Genomic DNA, 20,316 nt, shown 5'->3' with positions numbered 1-20,316 from the left:
TTGTTTTGTTTTTTACAAATTTGCATTTTTCATGATGGAAAGAAAAAAATGTTTCTTATAACTATATTGCAAAAATACATTGATTATATTTTCGAAATCAAAAATAGCATTTTGGATTTGAAAATGACTTTCGCGAAAATTTGCAAGCAACACTGCCTTCTATTTACTGAGCAGTATCATTGCAAGCACATTCTCAAAACTGCAAATCAGGTGCCCATATGTCAGCAGATGAGTCCTACACAGCATGACAGGCTGAACAAAAGCACATCCCAATCTTCCCTCGAAAAATGTCCTTAGTTTTCACATAATGTAAATGATCCAGAGAGCTCTGTTTATCTCCCTAGTCTAGTTCGGCTTTCAGAAGCATTATTTTTAGTTTCACAGTTAAGAGTAAGTACTTTATATTCCCATTGACTTGTCACAAAGACGGTTCACAGCCACAAGGTCTCTGTTGCTTGTACACAGTGTATCTGTGAATTACCAACATCATTGTAAACCAGAGATTTATCACAGACCTGTGAAAGAGTATTGCCAGTAGTGTAACTGCAACTGAATGTAGACACGTCCCTAAAATTTGAACTTTATCAGAATCATTCATTAAAGTGATTGCTGTTGACCTGGGATATTGTAACGTGTTCATGTTGTGAAGGTCCTTAGATTCAGCGGGCATTGAATGTGATAAGCAGGCATGAGATTGAATTTTCACCAAAGTCATTTCGGCATTGAAATGTTCATTTACGCCTGACTCTAAATGTTTGCATATGTAGAATTGAATTTTCGTAGCATATAGTACACATTTTCATGAAAAAAGCTGTCTTAAAAATGTTTTTTTCTTATGCCTATTGACTTTAATGCATTTGGAAGAAAATACGTTTTTGCATGTATGTCCATAAACAGTCGTGCATTTGGTGAAAATGTGTTTTCATGTACCAATAGACTTTAGTGCATTTGGTAAAAAAAAGTGTTTCCTCATGGCCATAGATGTTGGTGCATTTGGTGAAAGTGTGTTTTCCATGCATGCCCATACATTTTCACACATATACTCATTTGGTGAAAAAGTGTTTCTTATAACCTTATATTTCCACCAAGATTCTCCTTTGTGCGAAAATGTGAAATTTTGATGAAAATGACGGCGAAACGAAAAAGGCCATACTCTCATCACCAATTACAAGCTGTGCACAATTTATGTTAAAGTAAACCAGAGGTGAGAGTGATATGGAAGGCACCATATTCATTTTCTTTCCATATCCAAACCATGCCAGTTGCCTGGTAGTCGTGTTGATCTTCTGGCGTAAGTAGTGTCTTGAGTTACAACCCTGAAACGAGATTGTGGCTCGTTTCAGTCAGACTTGAGTCAGACTCAGAGCACCTGATCTGCATCCTTGTTCAGGGTCTATGGCTAAAAGTATTAGATACACAGAATCAGGAGGACAGTCATGCAACTTGCATTGTATAAATAGAAATAAATATGTCAGTCTCCATATCACTCTTTGCTGGGGTTCCATTTAACTCTACATTCAATTTAGAATTATTTGTATCTCATTGACTGTCTATATTGCTGCATTTGTGCAGAAAACACAAATGATGTACACAAAATGATAGTAAAGGAGTTAAAGAGAAACCAAAATCAAGAATTGAACTTCATACCAATCAGTAGCTAATACCCCCTTTCCCATGATAAATATATTCCTTTTCTCAAACAGATTATCAGGGGGCTCTGTATGGCTGATTTTGTGGTGAAACCCCTCCCACATGTGATGTCAGCAGCTCCTGACATCACATTGTGGGAGCCTTGTTGCATTGTGGGAAATAACACCTGTTTCCATTCTAACTGCCAAAAAAGCAAGCAGCATCTCCTTCCAGTGACACCACCTGCCAGCAGGAAGAATGTCACCATGTGATAAATGTCTGAATGTAAATCAGGGAGAGGAAAGATTTTACACTTAGCAAACACTGACTAAATCATTGATACATAATTATTGTAAAAATTAAGCACTTTTTTTATTACATTATTTTCACTGGAGTGCCTATTTAAAGTACATACCAGCTAGACAATATAGTAGATACAATAATATCGATTTGTATGTGTTTCAGGGCAGAAAACAGAAAAGGAGCTTACATAACTGGATGTCAAGTAACTACAATTTGGGTATAAATGTTATTTGATTTGCAAAAAATAATACTAGACAAAGGATTTTCAGGAGAAAATTATTTTTTTTTACAACCAAATAAAATTAGATACATAAAATTAGCAAATGCTTCCTCATGATCAACAGCAGAAACACATCAAATGCCAATAACGAGGTAGATGCCGAATCTAGCAATACAATATCACACCAGCATAGACCCATCAGACCAGAAACTGCAATACTAGTTAAAAGATCTGCTGCTGGAGGAATGGCACAGAGTCAGTCCAACCGACCAGTTATCCCTCCTAGAAGACCAGGTTTCAAAGTGTGTTACATCTGTGGAAGGGAATTTGGATCTAAATCTATCGATATACATGAGCCCAAATGTCTGGAGAAGTGGCACGTGGAGAATGAAAATCTGCCCAGGCATCTCAGAAGAGCTGTTCCAGTAAAGCCTCAGGCTGCTGCCTTTGGCTCACGCAATGATGAGAATGAAGCAGCCTGGAAAAGTTCTCAAGCACAACTCTTACCATGTGGGAACTGTGGTCGCACATTTCTTCCAGATCGTCTCCTTGTGCACCAGAAAAGCTGTAAACCAAAAGGCAAGAGTTTAGGCTCTCCCCCTTCCATAATTAACACGACTGTAACAAATACCAGTTCCTTGACAGCATCTAAAGCAGCTAGTGGTTTTTCTGACACACACACTCCAGCAAAGCCAAAAACACTAATTTGTTACATCTGTGGAAGAGAATTTGGCACCAAGTCTCTTCCAATACATGAACCGAAATGCCTTGAGAAATGGAAAATACAAAATGACAGGTTACCTAAAGGCCAGAGAAGACCCATTCCTCAGAAACCTCAAATGGGTCCATCAAAAGGAATGAGCCGAGAGGAGCAAAATGAAGTAGCTTGGCAGAGCTTTAAAGATCAGTTGCTGCCATGTCCAAACTGCGGCAGGAAATTTGCAAGCGACCGGCTTCCAGTTCACCAGAGAGGCTGCAAAAGTAAAAGTATAGATTCCAAGGTCAAACTTACGCCCGCTGACAAAGAAAAGCAGAAAAATGAAGATGTAGAGCACAGAGGTGATAAGGTAAAGGGGGTAAAGTTTTATGTAAGCTCTGCTGTGGGTAGAACAAAATTCTGATGTCTGGAAAAGCGGATTTTGATCAAATTAGTATATTTTAATTAATTAATGATGATAATCTCAAGAAAACCTTACACAGACTGAAGAATGAAAAGATGCATGTAGACCAATGTCCTGTTAAAGAGTATTTCTCTGCATGCCTCTTGGAAGTTTTGGGCCAAGCATGTCGATCGGACATGCTGCTAGATGTCGGACCTTTGTGGTCAACCAGGTGCACAGCGGTAACGCCAAACGATATCGGGATGAGCAACGAATGCAATGAAACCCCCAATGCTGTCCCCCTAATGTCCAGTGTGCCCCCTCCCGGTGCCCAGTGCAGTATACATTAGCTGTCCATGTCTGCCTCTGGCTCAGAGCTCCATCCTATATCCGGCAACCACATTGGTCAGTCTAGGGTTAATATACAATACTATGCACAGTTTTAGGCAGTTGTCACAAAATGATGTATAGTAAAAGTACTTCCACAAAATTGTTATCAACTAGAAATGCATAGTGAATGAACGAAAGGGAAATCTAAATCAATCTAAATCAAATCAATGTTTTTTTTTTTGCCACCTGCCCATGTCCTGGGTGGTACTTGAACCGCTAACCTTGTGATTAGCAGGCAGTGACATTTACCCTCTGGACCAGCTCCTCCACCTTAAATCAAATCAATGTTTAGTGTGACCACCCTTTGCCTTAAAAATAGAACTAGCCAGGTGGGTTGTTCCAAACCTTTAGAGATCTAATCACAGATGCTCTGTGAATATAGGCTGCTTCAAATCCTTCTAATTTAATCATTAATAATTAAGTGTATAATCTGTCAAGTACAGCAACATCCATGTATAGCACATAACTTACTACACAGTCAGGAGAGAAGCCCGGAGCAGACAGGTTAGTACTAGTAGCTGTTTTGTTTTCTTACTAATGCTTTGTTACTCTTTACCCGGCAGAGACCTTGCTGATGTAGTATAATTACATCTCTTTTTGCTTGTCTTGCCATGATGTATGACCCGTGCCATGAAATTGTTTATCATAAACTCACTTTGGTAGCAAAGTTTTGTTGTTTCTCACCTGGTTATTAAACTAATACAACTATTTTGGTTTCCAGTTGATGTGTTTGTGTTCAACCGACATATGAAAATGATGATCATTCGCACCTGTTTGGTATGTTCTGGTTAATCGTACACCTTACGGTAGTCTTGCGAAATCCATGACCTTGTACAAGCGTACCTACAGCATAAGAACCGACGCTGTATTGAAGGCAAAGAGTAGTCACACCAAATATTGTATTGATTGCTATTCACATGGGGGAAATAGGTTATTCAAATGGGGGAGAGAGAGGCAGGCCATGTTTTTTGAGGAAGGAAGGACAGACACTGGTTGCACTGTATTCTAGGAGTGGAGGGGAGCAGATACTGTCCGAACTTCTTACATGTCGCACTGCATACTAAAGGGGGGGGGGGGGGAGTTTATAATTTCTGCACTCAGGGACCAGAGGGGTTGATTTCAGCTCAAGTACTGGGTTGACTTATACACAAAGTTGACTTATAGTCAGATATATAGAGTAATATTTGCTTACAAATTCTAACCTGTATTTGTCATGAGACTCATAACCTTGTGTCGTTATTAAGAAGAACAGAAAAAGCTAATTGTAGTTGCTCTTGTAACAGTACAATCCTAACAGTTGCTTCAAACATCACTGTCAGAATGTGTCTTGCTTTAACACTCTTTGAACATGTCCCCATCTTGATCAGAATAAACTTCTGCTAACATGTGTCTGTTCTTTTGCTGTGTTTTATTACTCCTAAGACTATTTTTAGTCAATAATCTCTTCTATATCTCAGGAAGTCTATCTGCATATTCGTTTGAAGTAAATGTGTACCAGAATGATAACTTATTCTCACCACATGCTTCTTGCAACTCCTTCATCTGTGCTCAAATATTCTCTCTATTACCAACCAGCCTAATATTTTTGATCTATCGGTAGTAAATTCCCATTCATTACCAATGTGTTGTGCGTTGTATGATTGTACTCTTTACAGTAAATACATTTAAAGTACCTGTCTGGCTGGCTCCTTCCTTAGGCCTCTGGGTTGCTTTTTGTTGCCATCCCTCTTCTAGCATAAAGCAGATCTCATGACCCGAGCAAGAACAGAGGGATAAGATGCTGTCTGCAGTAATGGACGCAAGGAGTTAACCTTGCCAAAAGTGTTAAGGTGGCCAATAACTGTCTAATTTCTAGCGAAAAATCGTTTGATCGATCAGAAATTCTGATTGGATTAGTTGAAATTAATCTCATTTGATGGGCACCATCGATTATGAATGATTATAAAAAAAATCATCCAACTCGATTTTTGTCAAACCAAAATTTGGATTTTCTTGATTGGTTGTGATAGATAGGAAGCAAAGATTGGTTCTTTGATGGTGTAGTAAACGATTTTTCTTCCAATCAGAATTTCTGATCGCTCAAACGATTTTTCGCTAGAAATTGGACCGTTAGTGGCCACCTTTAGGATGAGGATGTTGTTAGGTGATCAGGTGTCTGCTGTGCTGCCCCCCCCCCTCCCTGCCCCTTAGCTCCCTCTTACCCCATGTAGGAGACAATGGGACTGGGGAAGGAGTTTGAAAAGCTGTCTCTCCAGATTTCCAAATTCGCTACCTTAACAGAAAATGGAGCTACGGGAGCCAGCCAGTAAGTGCATTTATGGCAAAAAGTATGGAAGGACAACAAACAAAATATTTACGTTCATGATAGGTTCATATGAAGCTTGAGGATTTGTGGACGTCTTTTTTTTTTTTTGTGTGTGAACTAGCAGGCAGACCAAGAGAATACAACATGCACAATAAATAATGCCATTTGGGATGCAAGGTCAAGCTGTAGACCCATATTTAATGATGGTCATGTCTAGGAGAACCCGTGCAGAAGCATGTGATCAGTTTGGTCAGGTGACAGATATGTAAGTCTTTGATTTGCTAGTCATGATCATGTGCTAAAGCAGGATATGATCACAGCAAATCAGAGCTTTGAAAATCTATCAGCTGATCAAAAAATCACATGCTTCTCTATGAGTTCTCTTATACATGACCATCACTACCCATATTAGAAGATCGGAGATATTTTGCACTATTTATTATAGTACTTCTGTGAAAAAAAGAGTTGACCATGCCCATCTCCAACATGTGTATCACCAGAGGAAGCAAAAGAACATATTTCTGGGTCATGTGACTGATCTTTCCATCGACAATCTATGCAATCTATGTAGAACAGTTGAATCAAATATGAAAACTGTGTCAGTAATGGCATAGACCCCTGTTCACTTTAACAATGAAAATTTGAATACATGTGGAAGGGTGCACCTAGCATCTCGATCAGCTCTGCCCTAGTAGAGACACAATATAAGGTTCTACTGAGATGGTACCTGACACCGGATCGTATCAAGAAGTTCAACCCCAGTAGTGAGGGTCTATGTTTCAGGACTTGTGGTCAGAGGGGCACCCTTCTGCATGTGTGGTGGTCATGCCCAAGGGCACGTAGATTTTGGAACAGAATCTACCAAGTTATTTATTCTACGGTCAGATTGCAAATCCCCAAGCTACCAGGAGTAGCCTTACTGGGCCTAAAACCACCAGACGTCTCTAATTCACAGTATAAACTCCTGGCGCACATCTGCCTTGCAGCTAAACGAGTGATTGCTCACTCCTGGAAGTCAACTGCGCTCCCTCTTCATATCTTTAGAAGTAACCTTAGTCATGCATTATGCTTTGATCGGATGAAAGCTATAGTAGATGACAAGCTCCCTCAGTTTGAAAGGGTATGGAAACCCTACTTTGAGCACTATTCACACTGGCTTCCCAACTCCCTGACATCTGTATAACACATACAATTTCACCTGACAACCTCCACAATAGTTCAGTCTAACAACTAAGTGGGGTTAATGGTAGTTCGGCAGCCCCCCCCCCTTTCTTCCTATACCCCCCACTTACACCAATACTAACACTCCTTTCCCTACTTCTCTCCCTAGGTCCCCTTATCTCTATCCCCCTCTACCTGATGGGGTCTATCCCATCAGATCCACTTTTATAACTACAATAAGAACCATATAAAAACAGTTACACTTATAGCACAGCCTTTGGACTTTTTCACAATACCGATAACCAATAGAGATGCAACCCTAAGGCTGCCCAGAAGAATATCAGGGTACACCAGGTCAAGATCATTGGACCGCCGGCCCTACATGGTGGTTTCTTTATTACAATTTTATTATTCTAGTTTTTACAGTTGACTCGTTTAGATGTCAGTACATGATGCCTTAGCGCTGCTGACATCGAAAAGTTCTTTGTACGTGTATTGTATTTTGCCTAAGCAACTTTATTGTACCTTAAAACAATTGCACTAAACTGTTATGTTTATTATATGATATGATATGGTATTGTTCCTATTTAAAAACTAATAAAAAAATTTTGTAACAGAAAATTTGAAAGATGGGGCATACTAGGGCTTTAAACATGTGGAAACTCACAATGTTCAAGCAATACATTGCTTGGGTTTTATTTCAAGTAAGGGAGTTGCAGCCCTTGTTCAGTAATCCATTACCATCATCACTGCACAGGTTTATGTTAATTCTGGCAACCACCAGGTTATCACCAGCATCAGCTCAATGCTCCGCCTCAAGTCCACATAAGATTTTTCTTGAACCTTCATAAGGCATTGTGCTTTTTATTCACTGCCATTAGCTGATGATTAGCTCTCATGTGTGAGATATCAAAGTTCACTTCCCAGATTATTTGCCTTTGTATAATCAGAGCCAGCCCAGTTCTCCTGTAGCTTGTGCTGGCTTTTTATAACTTTCCTCTGCTGATCGGAAGAGGTAAAATGCTGTGCTTGATAATTGGGCACTGTGGTAGGCAGCAATGCCTTTTCACAACTTCTTTTTGAAGACACAGGATGTAGTCAGACCTTTGTTACTAGAACACACTGCCACCCTGAGTTATAGCTAAAAATGCATATATATATATAGACTGTTGTTGCTAAATACCCATTCCAACACAGTAAAAGAAGGATATCAGTAAAAGTGCTGATTTTCTACTCTTGGCATTTCCTCATGCCCATTTTACCATACGCCCCCTGTAGGTGTACTTCTGCAAAATCCCAGTGCTTCCCTTGCAGTTTTCGGACCTGTGAAGGCTTGTTCCAACTGCAAATCCCATAGCACACAGGAAAAAAAAGAGATTTTTGGTGTGCTTGCAAAGTCCCATTTAATTAGCCAAGTGGGACAGAGATGCAGTTGCCCAAAGCTACCGTATGCAGTGATTTGGCAAGTACTACATCATACTTGTAAGAATGGAACAGGCTTTCTAGGAGGAATCCCATGTCATTGTGAGTTCCATTTTCTGCTACTTTTTTTTCTTCAAAATGCATAAGAAATAAAATAATCCTGAGGGGAAAAAGGCACCCAAAGAAAGTCTACTTTCTCCCCAAAAAAGAATCGTACATATCATTATAAGTAGTGATAAAGTTATTGCTGATTAAATAGGGGTCAAGAGAAAACATCAAAACTGTTCTAGTCAATCAGGGAAAAATAGGTGTAGAAAAAAAGTGGTTAAGGAGAGCTGCTGACACTTTAACTTAAAGAGGAACTGTAGTGAAAATAACATAATAAATACAATTGTTTATTGTTTGTTTACAATATTCATTTATAGATTATTTAGTAAGTGTTTGCCCATTGTACAATCTTCTGATTTACATTCTGAAATGTACCACTGGTGGTGACATCTTTCGTTCTGCCAGGTGATCTGTACAGAATGTTTGTTACTGACAGTTCTGTGCACAGAGGGATATATTACTTGCTTGGCAGTTGGAAACAGATGTTATTACCTAATACCCACAATTTAATGAGATTCACAGACAGCACCTTGGGAGGGGTTTCACCCCAATATCAACCATACAGACCCCCCTGATGATCTATTTGAAAAAAGGTAACTATTTATTGTGGTAAAGTGGGTAACAGCTACTGATTGGAATGAATGTCAATCCTTGGTTTAAGTTCCTCTTTAAATTCACCAAAACAAGGACAGAGATAAAAAAATGTAGTTTCAAAACACTCCTACCATATTCAAAATTAGAAAAAAAAAGAAGCAGTTGGAATTGCTGACAGATGATAGAGCATTAGGCTCGAATCACATTAGTGTTTTTTCCGGAACGTAACCAGAACGTATACTGTACAAACGGAACGGATGTGAATGGATCCAATGTTAACCTATGCATCCATTCTCATGCGTCCGTTAGTACGGATACGTTCTGGCAGGGGCGTAACAATAGCCCCTGCAAGGGAAGCAGCTGCAGGGAGGCCCTTAAGGGGAGAAGCCTGAGGGGGGCCCCTGGCCCTGGGGCCTTCCAAGGCCATTTTTAGGGGCAGAAGGGGGCTCAGCACAGGAACTAAAAGTAGCAGGCACAAACAGGCTACCACCAGCGCTCGCCCCCTCCAACAATGACAGCTGGGGTGCCCCAGTCAAAGTTTTGCAGGGGGCCTAGTGACTTCTAGTTACGCCCCTGCGTTCTGGACGTTCCGGTCCCCGGACCTAAAAATTGCTCCAGGCCCTAATTTTCCGGACCGTTCTGCTTAGTGGAATGGATCCGGACAAAAATACTGCAGCACTGGGGGCAATGGGAAACGGAACGTTTCTTCACACAAGTGAAGAAACGGACCGTTCCACGGGGGGTGGGGGCATGGCTCGACGTGAATCTAGTGACGGGAGGGTGCAGCAGCCGGGCGGGTGGGCTAGGGAGGGTTTATACATACCTGATCTTCCGTAGCAGCTGGCGGTAGAGGCTTCCGTCTTCTTCCGCGTCATGTGACTAGTCATATGACGCGCTGTGTAGTCACAGTGGAAGAAGACGGAAGCTTCTACCGCCGGCTGCCTATGACGATTAGGTATGTATAAACCCTATGCTGCTGCACCCTCCCCTCAGATCAGATCCGTTTTCACTATGTGAACCAGACCACGGACTGAGCGGAGACCGGATCCGCTCACCGGATCCTTTTGGCTCATTTTGCAGATGTGAACCGGGCCTTAGACTGTTTCTCAGAGACTCTGGAGGTGAGATCTGTGTATTTGATTTGGGAGTACATTTGCCTTAAAACTGAACCCAAAGTCACTTTGTTAGATAACTAATATTACATATGAGTGAATTCATTAAGTTTCACTTATGGATAAAACAGAAAGAGAGAAGACACACTTGGATAATTAGGTTTATTACAGTACACAGCTTAGGTAGTACTTGAAATAAATTGACAAATAGGAGAGATTTGGAATCTCTACTTTAGCAAAGGAATGCAACGTAAAAAGCATTGTTTACTATTAGAATGACAGAATAGGCTCTAAGAAAGACATTTACTTCAATATACCTTCTATTTTCACCTGTTCTCATCTCATATTCTAGAAGAGATTTGAATCATTTGTCTGACGAATGTTCATGTTGTCAAAATTAATTCAGAGGAGAACTGAATTGACCATTTTGGCAGTAGGGACAGATGCTGCTCTACTGCCCTCTCCTGGCAGCTGTTGGAACTTATTTTTACTGTCTACAAAAGGTCTAGCTTGTGGTACAGACACCACTGCGTTCAATTAACTGAAGACGTGGTGACAATGGCTTGCAAATGTCATGATTTTAAATACAACATTTTCTGTCCTCGACTGAAAATAAAAAAACCTTATGAATTATCACCAAAATAAAATATTTGTTCCTTGAAGCAGGGAAATTATGAGCAACTAATTCACACACACTTAAAGAGAATGCACACTAAATTATTTCATGAGAAAAAAATACTTTTCTTTTTCAATTGAAAAGTAAATAAATAAAGAATAAACTGCCACCACCAGTTACACTGCACTGCATTACACTACACTAACCCCTGCTGCCTCCACCAGTTACACTGCACTACACTACACTGCACTAACCCCTGCTGCCCCACCAGTTACACTGCACTGCACTACACTAACCTCTGCTGCCCCACCAGTTACACTGCACTGCACTGCACTACACTGCACTAACCCATGCTGCCCCCACCAGTTACACTGTACTACACTGCACTAACCCCTGCTGCCCCCACCAGTTACAGTGCACTACACTGCCCTACATTACACAACACTAACACCTGCTTTCCCCCAGCTACAATAACAACCCTACAACTTCAGTGTAAGCTCTCAATTGATCCAGCCGCTGTGCTCCTCTCCTCCGTCTGCGTCTGCCTCTGCTATTACAACTCCGGCTGCTCTACACTTTCCAGTCCTCTGAAGGCTCTGTCCTCCTCACTGCGTGACCCCTGCCGCTGTGCTCCTCTACTCTTCTGTCTTCATCACTATACTCTCCGGTCCTCTGAGGGCCCTGTGCTTCCTGGTGGGCTCTGTACTTCCTGGTTAGTGGTTCCCTCTTCCTGCATGACCCCAGCAGTGCATGTGCACCGCAAGTCATGTGAGACCCAGGCACATGTGCACCATCAGGAAATGCAGTAAGAGGGCCCCAGTATCCAGGAAGTACGAAGCCCATCAGGAAGAATGGAGACCTGGGAGGACCACTGCATGTAGAGTGGCAGAACTGGAGTGGGTAGTGATGGAGACAGAGGAGGAGAGGAGCACGCTGGCTGGATCAGTAAGTGCTTTTGCTGCGCACTCTGCACTACCATGGCACTTCTTATCGTATATTCTCACTATAAGGTTTGGGGAAGCAAAGGTGCGTCTTATAGTCTACAAAAATGCTCAGAAGAAAGAAGAGCTTGTACATAGAGGAAAAAGAGCAATGCATGAGTGTCTTTGTTCTACTGGGCATGAGCGAAACTAACTAGCACATGCTTAGTCTGGGTGTCCTCAGCCACAGCTAAGAGCATGGCCAGAAGATAAATATCAACTCAGCGCTGGAATGGTGGGTTCTATGAGGGTCTGAGAAGCCCCCGGAGGCTTCCCACTACTGAAGTAAGTATCTAACTCTCCGTTACTCCCCACTACAGGTTTGCTTTAAACTATCAACACCCAAAATGTTTCTATATTCCTGATAAAATTATTAAATAATGTATTTCAAATATTTTTAGTGCAAAGCTAATTAATGAATAATACAAAAATGCAATCCCTTTTAAGACAGGAGCTCACTAATTTTTCCCTCAATAATATGCACTTATTTACTCTTGAAGACACTTAACTGATGTCTAAAATACATTTGTGGTGTCAAAAAAAATATTCTTAGTCTTTTCAGAAGAAATTAAAACAAATGCTAAGTGTATTAACAGATCATGGAGGTCATTGACAATCCCTTTATTAAAGACACGTTTAGCCCAGACGCTGTGTCGTGAGAACAAGAAACAGTTTCTTGAAAAGGTCTTGGCGGGACTTTGGAAGTTGGAGATTTCTACTGTTATTGAATTACATGAGAAATGTCAGCACTTAGCTCGCTAGCACTTCCACATCGGTCATTAGACACCACAGATCTCGTGGAATTTACAGAAATGTGACCTGTGAAAAGTCAGATTGTTGAAGGCCTGTTCTTTGATCTTATGGATCAAGCTATGCACACATGTTCTGTTGTACAAATACGATAGATGTGTTTCATCTCTCAGTAAATTACTAACTGTTACATTTCTCTTTTTTGTCAAAATATAAAAATACGGGAGAAGTGCTATGTGCTCTGTGGTGCGCTATAAAACATAATCTGTCTGGTTCGCCATGATACTGCTATTAACACTTCATAAATTCCATGATGCATTAGTCCTTGAGTTGGCTGCTGCTCCTGTCGAGGTAACTAGATCCTTATAGTGTATCAGTCCTCCAATAGACTGGAGCACTATGACATTCATACTGTCTTTGCACACTATAACACTGGAACTTTTTTAAACATGTACATTTAAGATTTAAAGAGGAACTGTAACCAAGGATTGAACTTCATCCCAATCAATAGCTGATACCTCCTTTTCCGTGAGAAATCCATACCTTTTCTCAAATAGGTCATCAGGGAGGTCTGTCTGGTTGATATTGTGGTGAAACCTCTCCCACAGTGTGATGTGTGATGTCAGGACCTAGGTCCTGACAGTTTCCCGTTTGTGAGCCTTGTTGCATTGTGGGAAATAACAGCTGTTTCCAACTGCCAATCAACCAGTATCTCCCACTGTGCATATGTTTATCTATGAAAAAAACAATATTTTAACCTACCACATGGTTAGGGGGTGTAGTTATAGATCAATCATTTCTTGATCTCTCTTTTAGCTCTACTACGCAAGTCTCCTGCGCCTGCGTAGTAGAGCTAACCCGACGGAGATCGGCTATTTCCGCCTATCTCCGGATAAGGTAAATATAGCAAGCCTTGTCAGGCTTGTCGAGCCAGGATTGCAGGAGACTTCAGGGGGAGCCAGTGCTGGATTGCCTGCAGCTACAGCAGAGGGGAAAGCCTCATTGGGACCCTAAAGCTTCCCCCTACCAAGGTGAGTACCCCCCCAGGGGAACTTTTTTTGCTACAGGTTTTCTTTAAGTGACAAGATTTTTGTAAATAACTTTTTTTGTTGTTGCAAATCTTTGTGCCTTCAATCCTGGGCATGCTCGGTTCTGAAACATCAGTGACCATGTATACCCAGTGCGCTCCCAGCAGCGGCTGTTACACCTTAGTCATGCTAAAAGGTGCACAAACATGGGCAGCAGCAGGGAGAGGAGGTTGGCCGCAAAAAGGACCCACTAAGACTCTGAGGACATGAAGAACAAACAAGTATCTGTAACTTTGACCTTTTTTTTGCCTCAGGTTTACTTTAAATCTGTACCTTTCCCTAAATATCATTGATTAATTTTGTCTCTCACATTAAGTCACTGTAGAGCTCACAGTCATATTTCTTTGAACTTTCCATAGTATTGACGTCGGTCAGAATTCAGATGTTAACCCTTCGTTTCCTGTTATCTATTTCAACTGAGAGTAGCTTAGACCAGTCATGGCAAGGGTGATGGACTGCAACTAGGATAATTCAAACTTCAAAGCATGTTATTTATACTAATTCTATAGATAACCAAAACAAGGTTTTATCGTAACAAAAACACTGGCTTACTTAAAAATAAACATTCACCTTTATGAAACAAAAGAAAAATCATAAAAGAAAAAGTTTTCTTTTGACATGCATTGTTATGATGGCGTTCTCACTAATGAAGGATAAGATCTCTAAACTGGATCTTTACTGTAATACAGAGTCTAGACACCACCACCCCATGGCAAACTTAGGGGAGTCATAGATAGTCAAATAGTATTGCGTATTTATTGCCTATTTATACGCAAAAGAAATACACTGTTAGCATGAATCCTGATTGTACAGTTATTACACATTTGCTCAGTGACAGCAGCTTAAAGGACAACTAAACTGAGAAACATATGGAGGCTGCCATATTTATTTCCTTTTACACAATTACAATTGCCTGGCTATACTGCTGATCCTCTGCATCTAATACTTTTAGCCATAGACCCTGAACAAATTTGAGGCACTAATGTTCCTTCCAGCGGTGATTTTTTACATAGATAACTTTTTAATCTATTTGATAATCTCAATATCTTCTTATGTATTTATGTACAATGTATATTTGTAATGTCTCCTTTAAGGTGAAGGCTGGTTGAGGTATGGGGTGGAGCAAGTCCTTCTCCCACCTACATAAAGCCTTCCCCTTGCAGGTTCATTTTTAACTATGACTAAGGGCAGATTGTAAGCCCGACACGCGTCAGTTGAACCTTGTGGTTTTATTGCTATTGCCATGTGGAATTTTTGAATAAAGAACATCAGCGTTTTTCTACCAGTACTTGGTCTGCGGATCCTTCTGTGTAGACCCTGAACAAGCATGCAGATCAGATGTTTCTGACTGAAGTTCAAACATTACCTACAGCCCAGGGACAGGGGTGCTCGGATACCCCTCTTTAAAATCCGAATTGATTCAGATCCGGATACCCAGATATCCGGAACCGAATTGTATATATCCGAATCCAAACTTTTTGGTTGGAATCGGATATCCGAACCCAATATCCAGCCGGATTCGGATCTCTCTCCCTCTCTCTCGCTATTGCTATTCAAAGTTCGGATAGTGGAAAAAGTTCGGATTATCTGGGTAGTTCGGATATCCGAAATCGTGTTGAGCACCACTGCCCAGGGATATGGCTAGCCTGGGAGGCGCGGGGGGGGGGGGGGGGGGGGATAGTACAGTAGGGATAGGGAAGGGACACAGTTTTTCTTTATTTTTGTAAACAAAAAGAACACAAATAGATCTGAACTGCAGGAGGGTTTATTCTGCATTATTACACATGACAAAAGCACTACTCTGCTGTGTGTCATCAGTAAAGGCTGCTGTATTCAATTCTACCTTAATACAGTCTCTTAAGCCACACATGAGCTGTAAAGCTTTTATAAATCATTTAGCAATTCAAGACACATTAATATGTGTGGAAAATAGCTAAATGTGTTAATTTATGCACATAATTAGGCACTAGATTAATGCAACACTTTGTTAATGGCTGTTACATCTTTCTCAATTTGGAGATACACTGAAGGCAGCAGAACCTGTAAAATGGAAATATAACAGGCATTATAGAGACGTTTGCTGAATCAGCCGCCCCAGTGTAACAAGAGATTTATTTTTGTTCCACTTGCCCATAAAATTACATTTGATTCAGTAGCAAGATTTACTTCTGTTTACAAAAGATCTTTATTAGAAACAAACAGCCATCATAACAATTTTAAACAGTTATCCACTGAACATGGTATACATGTAAAGAAAATTGCAAAAAAAGCAACAATAGAGCAGAAAGCCAATATATTTAAAAAAAAAAAAAAAAACAGGACAAAGTAACTAACTTGGCTTACTGTTTGTGGCATAGGTACACAAGTATGTAAGTAGAACAAGAGGCTTATCAGTGTAGACAGGCAGCCCTTCCCTGTCAATCACATAGACATTTATGGCGTGTACCTTAGAATATTATGATGTACTGCATTTTCCTCTATATAAGATGCTGTCAAATATAAGACGCACCCAGGTTTAGAAAGTAAAAACCAGGATAAAAAATTATACATACTAAACCTGGTGCGTCCATGTTCCAGGAGCACCTTTTACATGTTCTGCCCCAAGTGGTGTCCTCCTGTGTCACCCATGTCTCCTCCTGAGTTACCCCATGTGTCCTCCTGTGTCCCCATGTCTCCTCATGTGTCCCCTATGTATCCTCCTGTGTCCCCATGTCTCCCATGTGTCCCCTATGTATCCTCATGTCCCCATGTCCCACATGTGTCCCTGTGTCCTCCTGTGTCCCCCATGCCTCCCCTTCTGATGCGCAGTGTGTCCTTTACCCCCCCCCCCCCCCCCACGTGCTGTCTCCCCCTCCCCGTTGTGTCTCCTGGTCCCCATGCATGCAGCAGCAGCCACCGGCTTACCTATCCGCTATGCCCACGGAGATTGCAGACTTCCTTCTTCTACATGCAGCTGGCTCTAGTGACAGGCTTCTAATGATGACGCGATCATTAGAAGCCCATCACTAGAGGAAGCCGCATAGAGAAGACAGAAGTCTGCAATCAAGCTGAGACAGGTGCTACAAACTTGCACTTATGGAGGATGTTCACTTCCAAAATAGTTTGCATGCAAAATATTTTGTTCTAGACCCTTCAGGTCAGGCTTGCAGCACAGTACAAGAGGTTTCTAAATTAGTTACTGGTTTAAAAGCCTCCATACCTCCCAAAAGAAAGCTTGAACCAGAATATATGAACCACTGTACCCCAGGAACCGAAATCCTTAAAACAAAGAGCACAGTTACCAGGATATATCCTGTGTAGTTTGTACAGGACTTGCCCAAAAATATTTTTCTGCTAATTATGACAGTATTGTCAGCAACACTGATTACACTCCAAACTGAGCTCATCCCTAGTTAACAAAGACACACTTTAATCCTTTTCCAGGGGAGTGTGCCAGAAGGGTTAAATGTTCTATCATGCACTAAGGAGGAACTGGACAGGAAGATAAGACTGTGCTGAGCTGTAGCTGCAGTTTTGACCTTTTGAATGGATCCATGGGTCACATGACTCATTTTCCAAAAGTTAAGTTTTCTAGAACAGCTGCTGCAGACATGAAATTTGCGTGTCAACTTTACTAATGAAGGAAAATCTGCAAGGGCTGCCTGTAAAACCCATCTCTCAGCACAGATCTCAGTATAATAAATAAAGTGCTAAAATGATAACATTTGGGGGTGAAAGAAGTCTTCTGCAGCAAAAACTCATGATTTACAATGACATGAAGCATCTAAGTTGAAGTCTCTTTAGGTGGAGCTGCTGCTTCTGTTTTGATTGCAATATCCTCCTGTTCACATTTCAATAGGGAAGGCACATGTTGAATCTCTCTAAGTGATTGCAGCCTATAAAAATAAAAGTAAATCACCCTTCGATTGCCTCCTCTTTCCTACCCCATTCAGTACCCTTAAAGGAAGAGGAGGGAATGGAAGGTTGATAGAAGGGACCATGGCGGCAAGCCTCTGTGTTCCTATCTAAAAATGTTAAAGCAGCAGGGATAGCCAATACTATCCCATAAAAAAAACATATATCAGATTCAGAATCAATCATAATCAATTTATTTCGCCAAGTAAGTTTGCACCTACAAGGATTTTGTCTTGGCAGTTGCTTAACAAACGCAAACACAAACAAAAAAATACAAGGACAGACAGTGTGCATATTACAAGTCAATGACAGTATGTGAGTATAGTGGCAGTAAGCAAGGTGAGAATTGTTCATTTTCAGTTCTATGCTGATTACTTTCAAGTCCTAGCAGCTCTAACGTGGTTCAGCATGAAGTATGGCTACCATCTGAGGAAAAAAGCTGTTCTTGTGTCTAGAGGTTTTAGTAGCGATTGACCGGAATCTTACTCCTTAAGACATGAGCTGGAAGATGGAGTGAGCTGGTTGAGAGGGGTCAGAGGCAATTTTGGTTGCTCTCTTTCGGCACCTGCTAGCGTAAAGATCCTGCAGGGAAGGTAAGCTACAGCCAAGTATCCTTTCCACTGATCGGATGATGCACTGCAGCCTCCCTTTTTCTAATGCTGAGCAGGAGCCGAACCATACAGTCATAGATGATGTTATGGTGGATTCGATGATTGCAGTGTAGAACTGCACCATTAGATTTTTGGGTAGGCCAAACTTTCTCAGCTGCCGTAGATGGTACATCCTCTGCTGCGCTTTCTTGACGATAGTGGCCATATTGTTATCCCATTTTAGGTTGTTTGAGATCGTGGACCCAAGAAATTTGAATGACTCTACCTGGGTTATTGTGGATCCATTCATGGTTAAGGGGAGGTGCTGGGGGATAGATCTCCTAAAGTCTATTATTATCTCCATGGTTTTGAGAGCATTTCGTTCCAAGTTGTTGCTGCTGCACCAGAGGGAAAGCTGTCCCACTACATGCCTGTATGCAGACTCATCCCCGTTTTGAATGAGACCAACTACTGTTGTGTCGTCTGCAATCTTCAGAACCTTAACAGATGGATCTGTGGAGATGCAGTCATTGGTGTAAAGTGAGTAGAGCAGTGGGGAAAGCACACAGCCCTGGGGAGCACCAGTACTGACTGTCAGGGAGCTTGATGTGTGTTTCAAGTCTAACATGCTGTCTCCTGTCTGTTAAGAAATTGGTTATCCATTTGCAGATGGATTCAGGTATGTGTAGCTGGGAGAACTTGCTGTGTAGCAGGGATGGTATTATGGTATTAAATGCCGAGCTGAAATCTATATATAAAATCCTGGTGTAGGTTCCTGGGGTGTCTAGATGTTGTAGTACATAATGCATACACATGTTAACGGCATTTTCTGCTGATCTATTGGGCCTGTAGGCAAATTGCAGAGAGCCCAGCAGGGGATCTGTGATGGACTTCAGATAAGGCATTATCAGTTTTTCTAATGCTTTCATAACCAATGATGTCAGGGCAACAGGCCTGTAATCGTTTAAACATGTAGGTTCTGATTTTTGTGGAATTGGTACAATGATTGAGCTTTTAAAACAGACAGGGACAATTGAGAGTTCTAGAGATGATTTAAATATGTCTCTGAATACAGGCGCTAATTGATCGGCACAGAGTTTCAGACATTTCGCAGTTACAGAGTCTGGTCCTGGTGCTTTGTTTGTTTTCTGTCTCTTGAAGAGTTTGTTTACATCTGATTGGCGTATTGGTGGAGCATGCACATCTGGGGACAGGTTAGCAGATTGTGTCTGGTCTCTTGTGTTGTGTAGATGCTGAGGCACTGCAGGGGGTGGAGAAGTTGGCTGGCTGGAGGAGTCCTCAGTTTGCCTGATGCAGAGATTCAAATTATGCAAATAGATTTGGTGTGTTTGGCTTTTTTTGGTAGTGTCAAATCTGCAATAAAATATATTCAGTTCATTTGCAAGCTGCAGGTTTTGTAGTGATTGTGGAGATTTCTTTCTGTAGTTGGTAATTTCGTGTAGAGATTTCCATATTGTGGACGAGTCGGCCGTGCAACATTTTTCCTCAAGTTTTTTAGAATAATCTTTTTTTGCGTCAGTAATGGCTCTCTGCAGTTTGTATTTCGCAGCTTTGTAGAGGACTTTATCGCCTGTACGATTTGCCCTTTCTTTGTAGAGGCGCAGCTTCCTAAGATGTGATGTAAACCGGGGTTTATCATTATTGTACCTGATGCACTTTTTAGTGGGGATACAGGAGTCTTCGCAAAAAGTAATATATGTGATGTCACAGCGTCAGTGTATTCATTTAGGTCACTGGTGGATTCTTTGAATATATTCCAGTCAGTCAAATCAAAGCAGCTCTGTAGTTTTTCTACAGCTTCGCTAGTCCATTTCTTAAAGAGGAACTCCAGTGAAAAACATGCAGTAAAAAAAGTGCTTCATTTTTTACCATAATTATGTATAAATGATTTAGTCAGTGTTTGCTCATTGTAAAATCTTTCCTCTCCCCGATTTACATTCTGACATTTATTACATGGTGACATTTTTACTGTGGGCAGGTTATGTAGCTGATCCTAACTGTTTTGGCTGTTAGAGACAGCTGTAAACAGCCAT

General features: G+C 41.1%; 1 protein-coding gene across 2 annotated transcripts in view; it reads left to right on the top strand.

The window, feature by feature from the left end:
• ZNF475 (zinc finger protein 475) overlaps positions 1-20,316 on the top strand; it is a 58,221-nt gene that overhangs the window by 3,969 nt on the left and 33,936 nt on the right. Inside the window, exon 2 of one of the 2 annotated variants that reach the window (XM_068247052.1) lies at positions 2,095-3,219. The exons of the other annotated variant lie outside the window; for it this stretch is intronic. Coding sequence (XP_068103153.1) covers positions 2,266-3,219 — 954 coding nt within the window. The 5' untranslated portion in view covers positions 2,095-2,265. The remainder of the gene's footprint in view (positions 1-2,094; positions 3,220-20,316) is intronic. 2 annotated transcript variants of the gene reach the window in all.

The sequence above is a fragment of the Hyperolius riggenbachi genome, chromosome 1, assembly GCF_040937935.1.
Source record: "Hyperolius riggenbachi isolate aHypRig1 chromosome 1, aHypRig1.pri, whole genome shotgun sequence".
In the NCBI taxonomy this organism is placed as follows: Eukaryota; Metazoa; Chordata; class Amphibia; order Anura; family Hyperoliidae; genus Hyperolius; species Hyperolius riggenbachi.
This window is presented reverse-complemented; position numbering and strand designations above follow the sequence as displayed.